General features: G+C 35.6%; 2 protein-coding genes across 2 annotated transcripts; both read right to left on the bottom strand.

The window, feature by feature from the left end:
- Window positions 1-4,141: 4,141 nt before the first annotated feature.
- LOC141691620 (uncharacterized) lies at window positions 4,142-5,365 on the bottom strand. Its single transcript, XM_074496390.1, has one exon. The coding sequence runs from the start codon at window positions 5,363-5,365 to the stop codon at window positions 4,142-4,144; it is 1,224 nt and encodes a 407-aa protein (XP_074352491.1).
- Window positions 5,366-5,916: 551 nt separating this feature from the next.
- Window positions 5,917-6,552, bottom strand: LOC141691621 (uncharacterized). Its single transcript, XM_074496391.1, has one exon. The coding sequence runs from the start codon at window positions 6,550-6,552 to the stop codon at window positions 5,917-5,919; it is 636 nt and encodes a 211-aa protein (XP_074352492.1).
- Between the last annotated feature and the right edge of the window lie 6,949 nt (window positions 6,553-13,501).

Consider the following 13,501-nt stretch of genomic DNA (forward strand, 5'->3'; position numbering starts at 1 on the left):
GGTTGCTAAAGTTAATTTTAAAAAAATTATATAAATTTATTAGAATTTTGTATATAAAATTTAAATAGTAATTTTTTATAATAATATAATTAATCATTTATATTTATAAAAAAAATTTAGTTTTATATTAAAAATTCAATTTACTTTAAATAATTATCTAAAACTACTAATCGCACCCAATTATCTAAAACTAATTCAATTTTTTATAATTCAATCCTAATCGCACCCAATTTTAGTTTTCTCCCTTCCTTTTTAATTTGATTTTTTCTGTCAAACCGTAAGTTTTTTTTAAAAATCCGATTTCATTATATTTTTCAACATCTCTCAACGATCGATTTGCATAACATATATGTTATATTTCGAAGTAATTTTATAAAAAAGTATATTTGGTTTTTAGTTTTTATTTTAAAATTATAAAATTTTATAAAAAAGTAATTATATATATATAGACTATGTATATATATATATTTATATTTTATTACATAAATTTTTACAAAAAACAGTATTTAAAAAATTATAATAATTTTAAAATAATCTATACTTTTATTGATAATTTTTTTACTTTATAATATAATACATATTTTTAATTTGTCATTCATTTACATTATAAATCAATTTTAATATGATTTAATTTTAAAAATATAAAATATTATAAATGTTTTATATATTACTAATTAGTAGACTATTTTTTTATTTAAAAAATCTACTAAAATATAAACTTATTGTTTTTAATTATTCCCCGCACATCCTCGTGAGAATCCCCATTCCACCGGCGATCAGTAATGAAAAAAATTCCCGTTTAGAATTCAAAATATGTTTGAGGATAAAGGTGGGGATAGTACTCCCTGACGTTGAAGTGACCCGATGCACATCCCTATAAATGAATTTCAAATATTTTTGTTATAATGATATAATTTTAATTTTTTTATTAACATATAGGTTACGATAAATATCCAATCTCAAAATTCTCGCGATAAGTTAAAATTGAAGTCCACGAAAAAAAATCAGCTTTTACCACTTAAGTTATTTAATACCGCTCTAATAGTATTTATGAAAAGAAAAAGAAGTAATATAATTTAGGAAAACGTTAAAATAATCATTTATTGTATTCAAAAATTATTTTTTTATAGATGCATATTCATTTGAGATAATATTTTAATATCTATGCAGGCCCGTTCCTTGCACGGGATTTTACGCTAGTATTTTATTTAAATCAAAACTGTGGTGTAAATTATAATTTTCATATTACATGATTTTGCGTATATATATTTTAGTGTGTTTTTTTTTGAAACAAAGAAACAAACTTACATTAAGAAGAAACATCATACATCAAGGTCTCCAACAAGATAGAAGGAGGAGACAAGAATATGTTTTGACAATCTGGCAAACAAGGGAACCTAGCTGCTAAATGCGCTACTTTATTTGCCTGTCTTTTAACAAAAGAGATTGAAAGATCGCCCCTAGATTTAAAGTAAGCTCGACAATCCTCAAACAAATGACCCACTTCAAGAAAATTCTCGCTACCATTCTGAATATCCTTCACAGAGACAAGAGAATCAGATTCTACCTCAACGTTCCTGTAATTCATATCCACAATCCACTTAAGCCCTTCTAAAATAGCAGTTGCCTCTGCCTCCATGACATTCCCAGAACGAGCAATACACTTAACCTTTCCTGCAACAAACTGACCCATATGATCACGTAATATAAGCCCAATCGAAAAATCTGCAGCATTGACATGAACAGAAGCATCAACATTAAGTTTCAGGCGACCCACATCTGGAGGTTTCCACTTCTGTGGATAGTGACAGTCACTAGCAGACCCCATCTCCTGTCTACCCCTCCTATTGTTCATAGCGGTACTCCATTCTGTAAAAAAATTATTGCTCCAATCCATAGCCAAAGCATGCCCAACAACCTTCTGCTCCCAGACCTTTTTATTACGGAAAAACCACACACCCCACAGGACTTTAGCAATCCTCACCACCTCATCAATAGCAGCAGTATTAATTTTTTGAAGCAGCCAATCTGAAACATCTTCCACATTAGACATATCATACACCATACCAGTGTAATGCCAACATTGACGAGCAAACACGCAATCAAAAAATACATGACCCAGGTGCTCTATATCAATATCACACATCGGGCAGATAATAGGGACATCAACCCCTTTTAACCTTAAACGATTTCGAACTGGGACGTTATTGCGACAAAACCTCCACAGAAAAACCTTAACCTTATGTGGTAACGAAATTCTCCATAACTTACACCACCCTGTGGACTGAGTAACTCGTTGCACACCAACATTCTTACTATGCCAGAGGTGATATCCTGTTTTGACATTATATTTACCATTAGACGTTTTACACCATGCCAACCTGTCACCAACATCTAATTGAGGAATCTGCAATGCCAGGATATGTTCAGCATCTTCATTACTAAAACTTGCTCGAATCTTCAAACTATCCCAAGTCTTTGTTCCCGGAACAAAAAGAGTCGAAACCGTAGCATTTCCCATATTGTTCACGATATTAGAATCAACACAGAAACTTGGTTTTTGCTTAAGCCAAGGATCCGAGTTTGCTTGAATCGATTTACCATCCCCCAGAATCCACCTGAAACCCTCTTTAAGCTCATCTTTAGCTGTCAGAATGCCTGACCAGATAAAACTCGCCCCAGAAACTCCACCTGCATTGAGCAAACTTGAATTTGGATAGTACCGAGCCCTAAAGACTCTAGCAACCAGTGAAGTTGGATTAGTCAAAAAATTCCAGCACAACTTTCCAATCAAAGCAATGTTATAACCATAAAGGCTCCGAAAACCTAACCCACCTTCCCAAGACACCCAATTAAGCCCCTTCCTGTCCCCAGACCCCGAGTTCCACCAATACTTATTCAACATCCTCTCCAATTCCTGACAAAAAGACTTGGGCAAGAGGAAACATGACATACAGTAGGAAGGAGTAGACTGTGCTACGTTCTTTATCAACACCACCTTTCCAGCACGCGAAATCGGCTTAGCTTGCCAACCTTGAATTCTCCTCCAAACCTTGTCCTTTACAAAACCAAACACACGTTTCTTTGAGCGACCCACCAATGAAGGCAAGCCCAGATACTTCCCTTCTCTGAGGTCATTATGCACCTCCAATACCTCAGAAATCCCACCTCGAGTTTCACTGCTAACATTGGCACTAAAAAATATCCCAGATTTTTGATAATTAATAGACTGCCCTGAGACCTCCGCATATTCATTCAACAGCCTTTTAACAGTACAAACTTCCTCAATATCAGCACGAAAAAACAAAAAACTATCATCCGCGAATAACAAGTGAGTAACAGTAGGAGCAGTTGGAGTGACTTTTATGCCATGAATAGCACCAGTTGCTGCAGCATTACTAAGAGAATTAGACAAACCTTCCACGCAGAGAATGAACAGATACGGGGACAAGGGATCCCCTTGACGTAACCCTCTAGATGGAAAAACTGGACCAATGACATCCCCATTTAGACAAAAATCGTAAGAAACTATCGTAACATACATCATTATCCATTGAATCCATTTCTGACAGAAGCCCAAGTGATGTAACCTCCTCTTTAAGAACGCCCAATCCACTCTGTCGTACGCCTTACTAATGTCTAGTTTTAGAGCCACCTCCCCGTCACTACCCTTTCTTTTCATATTCATATGATGAATAATTTCAAACGCCACTAGAACATTATCAGATATACTCCTCCCAGAAACAAAAGCTGATTGATTCTCCGAAATCAAACCCGGCAACACTGCTTTTAAACGATTCGCCAGAACCTTAGCCAGAATCTTATAAATAACATTACAAAGAGCAATCAGACGTAAATCCTTCATACAGCAAGCATTTTCTTTTTTAGGTATCAACACCACATTAGTCTCATTTAGGTAAGCTGGAAAAGAACTTGTGTTCAACCAATCTTTACAACAGTTGTACACCTCTCTTCCCAAGATTGCCCAGAATTGTTGAAAGAACGCTGGGTTGAGCCCGTCTGATCCAGACGCCTTGTCAGGGTGCATCTGTTTAATAGCAAGACTGAATTCTGCAAACGAAACATCTGCCACCAGCCTTCTATTTTGCTCTGCTGTCACACTCCTTTCTTCTACTATATTCTAACCCGTGTCATCACTTTGAGAACCAGTAAAAATCCTGGTAAAATACTCATGCACAATCTTACACATATCCTCCTGGTTTTCAACTCTTTGCCCATCCTCAGTATCCAGATGAGTAATACGGTTTGTTTTCCTTCGCGCACTAGCAGTTGCGTGGAAAAATTTTGTATTATCGTCACCTTCAGCCAGCCAGAACGACTTAGCTCGCTGTTTCCAGTAGACCTCCTCATTCAACAAAAGCTCATTCAACCTATCTCTTGCCAAAAAATACTGTCTCACACCCATTTCATCAGTACGATCCACCAGATCTGCAAGCTCCTCTTTCTGTTTTCTAACTTTATCACGGAACTTGTGAAAAAAGTTCTTTCCCCATTTGGCCATAAACGAAGACACCGATATTAACTTTGGAAGGATATGCACAGGAGGTAAATCAAGCCAATAGTCAGTCACCTCTTTCCGGAAACTAGCCTCCTCCAACCAAACATTCTCAAACTTGAACCTGAACTTTCTAATAGAACGAGGCACATTATATAAGTCCACCATAATCGGGTCATGATCTGAATAAGTTACATGCCAAGTAGAGAGATTACAAAGAGGGAATTTCTGCCACCAAGAATATTCTGCAAAAGCTCTGTCCAATTTCTCTCTAACCCAATCACTCGTACCCCGACCCCTTTCCCAAGTAAATTTACCACCCTCCAACCCTAACTCAGTAAGCGAACAATCATCAATAACCCCACGAAAGCCATCCAATAAACTAGAAGGATGGGGGATTGTCCCCTCTTTATCAGTTACACTAAGTAGATCATTAAAGTCTCCAAATATGCACCACGGCAACGGAGATTTATTAGCTAACATTCGAATAAAATCCCAAGAAGCACTACGTCTACTCCTCTCAGGAAAACCATAAAAACACGACATTCTCCAGTCATGCATATTATTAATTTTGAAAACTACATCCACATGATTCTGCGAATAACTTAAGAATTCACAATCTACATGTCTTTTCCAGAAAATTGCTAAGCCACCACTCCTCCCTACGCGGTCCACAGAGAAGCATTGACTAAAACCAAATTTAACTCTGAGATTCTCAATTCTACTAGCATCAGAAATAGTTTCAGACAAAAAAACAAAATCAGGATTACGTGCCTTCAATAGGTCACTCAACACACGAACTGCTCGAGGGTTCCCAAGTCCTCGACAGTTCCATCCTAAGAGTTTCATAATGCCTGGCTAGTCTGCTTTGCAGACTCAGCCAAAATAGTAGAAGAAGAAACTGTATAATCAACTTTAGAAAACACAGCTTCAGTTTGAACACCCCCATTAATATTCTCAATATCCATGTTATCAGAAATGCTAGGCCCACTACGCCTTCTTTTCCGTTCTTCAATATTAAGCCCAGTCAATTCGTCTGTAGAAAGCCCAACAGTATCATTTAAATTTGAAATTGGCTCATTGCTTTTAGTCTTATCTTTCCTCATACCTGTCACCGAGATAATAACTCCATCATTCAAACTAACCCTACAATCCCGCCCCTTATCAGCTCTCACAGTTCCCCCCTCTTTTTGAAAGCCCGAAAAATCCTGATAGTGGTTATCCCTTCCGACTTTTTCTCCCCAGTCAACGTCCCGCTCATCACGCAACCACTTACTCTTCTCGTTCATTGCCGCCCGTTGTGGTGGTGCCCTGAGCCACCCTCCCCATTCACAACCAGTCTCACTCTTCTGGGAATTCATTTTAACCCTGCAGAATCGTTCAGTATGCGTAACAAGGCCTCAGATAAAGCAGAAATCTCCAAGCCTTTCATACTTGCATTGAATTATGCACTCAGATGCATCCCTTTTGCATATTTTCTTCTTCCGTTTCAGAGGCTTCCTCACATCAATAACTATTCTTAGCCTCATACTTTCTCTCCATATACTCATGTCATTGTTTGGGTCATACAGTAGAAACGACCCAAAGAAATTCCCCAGCTTTCTACCAACTGATTCCGTCATAAACCCCGCTGGCAAACCATGAAGTTGTATCCAGACTTTAATCTCATTTAAAGGGACACTAACTGGATCCTCCCCTTGTGGAACCGTCCCCAGAGCTAACATGGCACCATCGAAAGACCATGGCCCTCCATTCAAAACCCATGCCATATCATCCTCATGAAAGAACTTGAACAAGAACACCCCTGGTTTAAGCTCCTTAATATTTATGCCCCTTGCTGGACGCCATACATCTGCTAATTTGGATTTCATCGCTCGAACATTAATGTTCTTCTTTGTTAGAAAACGTCCTACCACACAAAGATCAAATCTGTTTGAAACTTCCTCAAGACCCTCCTCAAAAAAGATTTCTTCATTCTCTTCATCATCTATATTCATACCTCCCAGTCGATCGTCAATCTCCTCCATTCTCGCCATTAAAACACCTCTCACAGACTATAAAGTAAGGAGAGAAAAACAAAGGCTCTCACATAAACTGGAGAGAACAATTCTAATAGTATTGTGTATGAAGTTTTTTTTTATATATTTTAGTGTTATTACATATCAAAAAGAATTCAGAATCTTTAGTTTGTAGGAAGATGATCCATCTGCACCAAAGCAAAGAGGTTAGCGGTTAGGCAATTCATGTTGGGCTTTGCATAGGGGAAAAGGAGTTATATTATCAATGGGCCTTTGGATTTTTATGGGCTTTGCTTTGTGAAAAATGAGTTATAGGATAGCTGGTTTCGCAGCTATGAAAAATCAAATATTAAAATTTTGGTAAATTGGTTTACATAAATTTTGGCCAATCCAATTTTTCTGATTACGAACCTTCACTGTAAAGGTAACTTGCAAACTTTGCTGAACCAGGAATAAGTTAATCAGTTAGAAATTATACAAGAGGAAATTACAGATCGTGTGCCGTTAAATCCAACTAACCCTGTCCATCAGCCACCTGACGTTTGAGATATAAATGAAAGTCAGTATTTTAAACAGTAACTAGTCTTTTTTTTTTTCATTCTAATAGTTACCTTTTTTATAGATTAGATTAGATATGGCAAGCTTTATTTTTTTTTAATAAAATTAATCAGTCACGTAATAAAATTTATGAACTTCCACCTAAGATTGTTTCATAATGAATTTTATAATGGAACATTCGTCACCTTGAATTTTGTTTATATATAGAATTTTTAAGATTAAAGTCATATGTTTTGTATGTAAGATAATAATAGAAATCATAACTTTTTGTATTTCAACCATTAATTTTTAGAATTCTAAAATCTATTTTTTGTAATAGTATATTCGTGTGTTATTTGACCAAAGAAAGTAGTCGTTTTCAATTATAATTTATTTAACAATCATATTCATTATTATATTGAAATAAATAGTAAATTCATTCTATTTTGTTTTTCGATTAATTCTCAGATTGATACATGTCGGTTACTCTTCCGCTTTTCATTTATAACATTGCATATCACAATTAAAATATACAAGTACAGTTAGAAATAATAAACTAAATGTAAAAATCATTTACAAATGATACGTAAAAATATCATGTTTTATTTGATTCTGTGGAGGTAAATAATGGGTACATACTACTTTTTCTTTTTACAGCAAATAAAAACAAGACAAGTAACTTGAAAAATAATTCGGTACTCTAACATTTCCTTTTTGAATATCAGCATGTCATATAGATTCTGTATAGATTTTATATAGACATAAAACTAAGGTAAACAAAATTAAATTAAATATAAAAATTAAAGAACAAGTTGTTATGTATGGACCTGCAGGTCAAGTTATACAAACACTGTTGTACGTGAGTTGTAGTAATAAGTATTCAAAATTGTTATAATTGAAAATCTATACTATATTGACTCGTCACGGTTGACTCAGTTAATTAAAATCACGGTTGACTCAATTGGTTAAAAAACGGATAACTATCCTTTTGGTCATAGGTTTGAATCCCACGAGAGGAGAATTAATGATTATGCCTCCTAAGCCAGAGCCTGTCGCTTAAATGCGATTTATCTTGGTTCACGTGGTTTGCAGGCTATTCCGTGAGCCCGTAGGATTTAACTAGTGCGCACCCGAATGATAGCGGCTGCGGGTTTCCTACGATAAAAAAAATCTGTACTATATTATAATAATTGCAATGAGGTATAATTTGGTTCAACGGTTATTCTCCAATTTTGGTTATTAAAAAAAATAAATAAATAGTGTTATATATCCGCTAAACTACTACACACATAGTCTATGTATCCTACTAAACTACCATCACAGCTTATCCTATATATATCCGCTAAACTACTAAATTGTCAAACTATTAGATATAGTATACTTATCCTACTAAATTACGATCAGAGATTATCTAATTATTTTTTATTATAAATTTATAATTATTATATATATTTATATAAATATTTTTAAATTATAATATGATAATATAAATAAAAAATTAGATATTAACGGGAACCCGTGCATCACACGGGATTTAAACTAGTACAATTAAAGCCCAACTGTTGAAAGCCCATCTCTTTAGACTCAATAAGTCAGTTTGAGCCGATAAATAAAGATTAGAATCGTTTATGGGCCGAAGTGTGCCTGTCCTGATTAAAGTAAAGATGGTCCGACCCAATCAAGGCGAAGACATAGTCTTTCAGACACAACGTCCACGTTCCTCCTTCGGTGGAACTGGCCGATAACTCCGTAGCATAACGTTAACATCCATGTTATATACATGATGAGGATAACTCATCAACACACACTCAGATCACATTACTATCTTGTATTCTGAATTTCCAATACCAAAAAAATCAGTTAACTTATTCTTACACCAGTGGTGAATCGGGGGACAACCCTTCGCATTCTTCTCTTTAAAGGCCAAAGTTTACCCATCTGAAATGAAGACCAGATCGGCAGAAAAGAGGTTATGATATTTGACGCCGTCTGTGGGAATATGAGATTAAGTCCTGAGATCTGAGACGATGACTAATGGTAATGATGAACAGGGCCTTCCGGGGTTCACCGATCCGAAAACCAACCATACGGTACAACCTGTACCCCTCGGAATCTGGAGGCTGATTTCGACGAGGAAGCCGAAATAGTCCCGACCTATGAAGAACAAGAAATGCTGAAGAAGCTAAGAGCAGAAAAGATGGCCAAGAAAAAGGGTAAATCTAAAGAGGCCGATGAGGCCGAACAAGTAAGAGCCAAAAATGGGAAGCCGATGTGCTTAAACTCAAGGCCATAAAACTATGAAGGGAGGAATTGGAACTGGGAGAGAGCGCTTATAGCGACACTCGAAGAGACTGAAGGGGCCAAGAGTTCTCGAAAAGAGAAAGGAGTCCACGTTGAGGAAGATGAGTCCACGAACTCTGACTCACACCGTAAGAGGAGGAGGATGAAAGTCGTTATGACTTCAGACTCCTACCAGGGTGAAGAAGGCGATATATCTGGTATTAGGTTGTCCAGGCTAGAGAAGGCTATGTTTAGGGATAGAAAATTTAACTGTGAGCGATTATGATCGCAGAGATAGAGGCATACCGGCCTCTCCCGGGAGAAGAGAAACAGTTCCCGAAGATGTCTGAGTTCAATGAGAGGGGGAATCCCGAAGACCATTATGATAAATATGAATTGCTAATGACCAGCATGTGTCATATCTAGACGATGCTCTATAGATGTTTAAGACGTACCTAAAAGGAGGGGCGTCGATGTGGTACAAGTCACTTCAGCCACGATCGATCCACTCTGTTAGATATATTTGATAATGTAATATGATTTGTGTTTAGTTTTCAGATCTTACCTAACAGGACAAATCAGTACTTAACTGGAAATCATAACTTATACTGAAGACAGAACTTAAGTTATCAGAAGATATTTATCAGGAGATAATATCAGGACTTAAGATGACTTTCAGATAAGGCATGCAGCTGATTGAAAGGAAAGAAGATCGAGACTAAGACAGAAAGAAATATGCATGAAGAAGGAATTCTATGAAGAATAGAATACTTGGAAGAAAAGATAACTAATTGATATATTTTAGGAAGCAAAATTATATTCCATATCAATTGGAACATTATCTTGTAACTGTGTAGTATATAAACACATGCATAGGGTTTACACTATAAGTGTCATCATTATCGAAGTTATTATTCATTGTAACCCTAGCAGCTCTCGTGATAATTTGTTCATCACTGAGAGAGGACAGTTCCATATTGTAATAGAGTTTATTGTGTTGAATAAAATCTATTTTCTGTTACTTGAGTTCTTATATTCGATTTGATTATAGTAAACACTGTATTCAACCCCCTCCTATAGTGTGTGTGACCTAACAAGTGGTATCAGAGCAATCTGTTAACACACAAACAGATTACGATCCATAAACAATCATGTCTGAAGAAGAAACTCCAACCAAGCCCACCAAAACTGAAGAACCACTACTAGAAATTTGTCAATAGACATCGCTTATTAGCCAATGTCTATTTAAAATCCAAGCGATGTCTTTGCATGAGATGAGAAAGGTAGGTGCATTACACATCGCTTATTAGCCGATGTCTATACACAGTTTAGACATCCTTTTTCTTAACAATGTGATATATTTTTCTTCAATGTATACCTTTACTATAGTTTCAATTATTCATTCATATGTCATGTATATCATTTTAAACTTATCACATATAAAGCAATATGATACATTAACATCGAAAAACTTATTAAACTGATGTGTAACTTAACATATTACATCAGTCTTTTATTAGAAGCGATGTCGTACCTTTCTTTTTTTAATGAAACCGATGTCTTTGTGTGTGTTTAACATCAGTTCTTTCAAAATGTGATATCTATTATATTGTTTTACATCAGTCATTTCTTGTGAGCTGATATATGTGCCTGCTTATGACATCAGTTTATTGTATGAAATGTCTTATTTGACTATATTTTACATCAGTTATTTTGTTCATGAAGTGATGCTTGTTTATTTTTTTTATTCATGAATCCCCTGTTTCAATCAAATGCCCAAAACCCAAACAAGAGTCATCCAAAAACATACCAACTGCCATTTTACCATTCCAAAACTAACCAAACCAAAACAAACGCAAAAACAAATGCAAAAACAAACATACATTCATTGATTTACCATAGATTATACCAAGTACGTACATATATCCACCAACAACCAAATTTCATAATCCAAACAAACTACATAACTGCAAAAGCAAGTACTAGACATCCACCATCGATCATTTACATAGTTCATCCCAAATAGAAATTTACCAACTAAAGTTCCCTCATTATATTTATCAACAAAAACCACTAGTAGCTCTTACAAATTCTTACAAATTCAGTCTACATAAAGGAGCTACAGATTAGGCCTTTTTATAAGAAGGACTCGATATGGCTAAGAGTCTCACATCGAACCTCGTCCAGCTCAGCCTTGGAAACAGTCACCTTTCGATTCTTTGTCGACCACTGAAAAATGTAACACACAGGAATTAATAACAATGAATTCTACCATAAATTATATGTACACCAATTATATCAAGAATGAATTAAGAAAAAAAATATAACATTTTGACAAATGTCATTTCATTATCCATGGCAATTTCTTTCATATACCACATAACAACATAGCCGCATTCAGTTCCACCGGGCTGTTTGGGGCATCCCTATTTAATCAAAAAAACTCAGACCAATTAATAAGTAAATTAATGCCCCTATCTAACTGAAAAAACTCTGCCTAATAAGTAAATTAATGCCCCTGGTTCATACGGTAATATATCTGATAGTCGGTGCTTTATTTCCCCTTCCGGCCTGAACATTGAACGCAATCACAACCCTGTCATCTTAGCAGTATCAATAACACAAATTGATTGATATCTCAATAATGAAAATAATCACTCAAAATTAAATGCAAATACCTTGATATTTCTTTTTCCAAATCGGGAAAGGTAGTTGAACGAGGCAGAGGATTGAGTATGAAAACCTCGCCCGCCCAAATCACAACCAATATCCAATGACAACTATTTTTTATAAATATTTATAATAAACAGAATTAATATCAGAATCATATCATTTTTAATTTCATGCTTATAAATAAATAAATAAAGCGATTTATAATAAATCTTGAGACATTTTTTATGTACTTACTTGCTATTATGTGGCATAAAAAAGAGACGATCAGGATTACCCTCTTTAAATCAACTAACCAAATTATCTTCAAAATTGCTGTTCAAGGTAAACGAGACTCCGGGATCACAGATGGCAAATTGCTCCAAATTTTCATTTTCACAAACAATACAATGCAAGTATCTACATTGCAAATAAAATGAAATTATAAAAAAACAAGAATATAAATGCAGAAATTATCGACAAGAAGACAAGACAATAATTAAAAAGTTTATACTACTCACGCCATGTATGCAGCAATCGCTGCTTGGCCAATCATTTTAAACTCAAGCAAAGCAATTATGTTTTTATGCAAAATGAAAATTCTTTTCTCAACACCAAACACCTCTGCATCACACGGGATTTGAATGGAGTTTCCAGTGCACTTCATGAATGTCGTTGCATGTTTATACAACAACCGAAAGCGCTTCAGAACATTTTTATTAATTTCCATATTCTCAAATAAGGACCGAACCTTATGCAAATCAGTTAAAGGATCCTTCCCTTTCCTTTTACTTTTCTGAATATATTATGAAATTTATTAAAACAAATATAGAGTTAATATAATAGTGCGAGATCCAATAAAACATAGATGTAAAAATATATACCGCGGTAGCAGGGGCATCTGGGAATATGATTAAGTCGCGGGGCCATGAGACGTAGGAGCCAAAAGCCTGCTCTACATGTTTCAATCTCACCGACTACCGGAACAGGAATCTTGGCTTGTCCTTGGATTGGCCCAACCACTGAGACACGAGCACAACCAGGCTGCATTGGCAATCCGTGAATAGCTTTGTTCATGTCATCATCGTGAAACAACAAGCCAAATGCCACCTTATTTTCTATTGTGCCCACAGCCAACTCACATTTTCGTGGACCAGCCTACACACATATATATATTTAACGAGTAACTATGACGAATGCTTGAATAATGTCGAGCTAAATTAAATAAATGTGCTTGTTATTTTACCTTGTTCTCTGGTGGAAAAGGATCCATTTGATCATCAACTATTTGAGCATCACAACTTGCTTTATCCGAAACCAGAGGAGATAAAATATTTGCTTTACTGAGCAAGCCCTTCAGGTCAGCCTACTCCTGCCTTGTCTTCTCCATTTCCTTCGCCATCTCTTGCTTGGCCTTCTCCAACTCTGCATCCCTCTCACAATCCCGGGTCAACAGCTTAGCTTTGGTTATTCTACTTCTTTTTCCATTTGGTAAATTAAA

This window comes from Apium graveolens, chromosome 10 (assembly GCF_009905375.1).
Source record: "Apium graveolens cultivar Ventura chromosome 10, ASM990537v1, whole genome shotgun sequence".
Classification (NCBI taxonomy): Eukaryota; Viridiplantae; Streptophyta; class Magnoliopsida; order Apiales; family Apiaceae; genus Apium; species Apium graveolens.

Coding starts and splice junctions, on each gene's coding strand:
- LOC141691620 (XM_074496390.1), bottom strand. CDS start 5,365: ATGAAACTCTTAGGATGGAACTGTCGAGGACTTGGGAACCCTCGAGCA.
- LOC141691621 (XM_074496391.1), bottom strand. CDS start 6,552: ATGGCGAGAATGGAGGAGATTGACGATCGACTGGGAGGTATGAATATA.